Source organism: Vanellus vanellus (genome assembly GCF_965231255.1).
Source record: "Vanellus vanellus genome assembly, contig: HAP1_SCAFFOLD_35, whole genome shotgun sequence".
Lineage (NCBI taxonomy): Eukaryota > Metazoa > Chordata > Aves > Charadriiformes > Charadriidae > Vanellus > Vanellus vanellus.
This window is the reverse complement of record NW_028128889.1, coordinates 681908-683504: the sequence shown is the minus strand read 5'-3', so window position 1 is coordinate 683504 and position 1597 is coordinate 681908. Positions and strand designations below refer to the sequence as shown.

General features: G+C 49.4%; 1 protein-coding gene across 1 annotated transcript; it reads left to right on the top strand.

Annotated features, from left to right (window-relative positions):
- Window positions 1-430: 430 nt before the first annotated feature.
- Window positions 431-1387, top strand: LOC309683876 (olfactory receptor 14A16-like; the record flags this gene model as incomplete). The annotated part of the gene is made up of 1 exon (XM_082499865.1): window positions 431-1387. One exon carries the CDS (start codon window positions 431-433, stop codon window positions 1385-1387), a length of 957 nt encoding a protein of 318 aa, XP_082355991.1.
- Window positions 1388-1597: the final 210 nt, after the last annotated feature.

The following is a 1597-nucleotide window of genomic DNA, read 5'->3' as shown; positions in this document are numbered from 1 at the left end:
GAAGGGCAGACCAGCTCTCCTCACTCTGCCCTAAGCCACAGACAATGCTTCTGCATCTCCCCAGAAACAGAGGTTCACTCAGACTGCAAGAAAAATGCTGACAGTTTCGGCTCCAAAATAATATTTCCCTGGTAATCTTATGATTATGAGTGGCTAAAATCTGCCCTACATTGTGAGTAAGAAATCTAAATCCCCACCTTGCTGCACTGCAGAGTAGGACCAAGTACTCTGGAGTGCACAGTGGAGCCTGAGCTCCTCGTGGCGCACTCAAAGAGCAACCAAAGGAGCTCCAGAAATGGAGCTGAACAAAGGTGCTACTAAGGAATAAGGCAACTGGAGCGTTTCTATGAGAAACATTGAGTTATATTGCAAAATGTTTGTCCTAACCTGGCAATAACTTCTCTTCCTTGGGCAGCTCCCTGTGAAGCTCATGTCCAACAGCAGTTCCACCACTGAGTTCCTCCTGCTGGCATTTGCAGACACATGGCAGCTGCAGCTCTTGCACTTCTGGCTCTTCCTGGGCATCTACCTGGCTGCCCTCCTGGGCAACGGCCTCATCATCACTGCCATCGCCTGCGACCACCACCTCCACACCCCCATGTACTTCTTCCTCCTCAACCTCTCCCACCTCGACCTGGGCTCCGTCTCCACCACTCTCCCCAAAGCCATGGCCAATTCCCTGTGGGACACCAGGGCCATTTCCTATGGGGGGTGTGCTGCTCAAATTTTTTGGTTTCTCTTTTTTATTGTAGCAGAGTATTTTCTTCTCACTGTCATGGCCTACGACCGCTATGTGGCCATCTGCAAACCCCTGCACTATGGGACCCTGATGGACAGCAGAGCTTGTGTCCACATGGCAGCAGCTGCCTGGGGCAGTGGCTTTCTCTATTCTCTAATGCACACAGCTAATACTTTTTCACTACCACTCTGCCAAGGCAATGCTGTGGACCAGTTTTTTTGTGAAATCCCTCAGATCCTCAAGCTCTCCTGCTCAGACTCAAAACTCAGGGAAGTTGGGCTTCTATTGGTTAGTACGTTTCTTTTTTTGGGATGTTTTGTTTTTATTGTGGTGTCCTATGTGCAGATCTTCAGGGCCGTGCTGAGGATGCCCTCAGAGCGGGGACAGCACAAAGCCTTCTCCACATGCCTCCCTCACCTGACTGTGGTCTCCCTCTTTATCAGCACTGGTTTATTTGCGTACCTGAAGCCCCCCTCCATCTCCTCCCCTTCCCTGGATCTGGTGCTGGCAGTTCTGTACTCCGTGGTGCCTCCAGCAGTGAACCCCCTCATCTACAGCATGAGGAACCGGGAGCTCAAGGATGCCCTGAGGAAGTGGATTAGACATTTTTTCAGCAGCCACGAACTGCGTACCTTCCTCTGCAAATGATTCCCAGTGTGTGTTGTGATGGGCCAAACCTGACATAGCTTCCTTTTTTTTCCTTCTTTTTGTCTTTTTTCCCCTTGTGATGATCTTTTCTGAAAAGAAATTCTTTTACTCATCCTGTCGTGTTAAGTATCCACCTGTCTTGTGCGACCCAGAGACTTTGGGTAAAATAAGAGTCAGGCTCTCTTTGTATTTAAAGAAAAAAATGAGGCA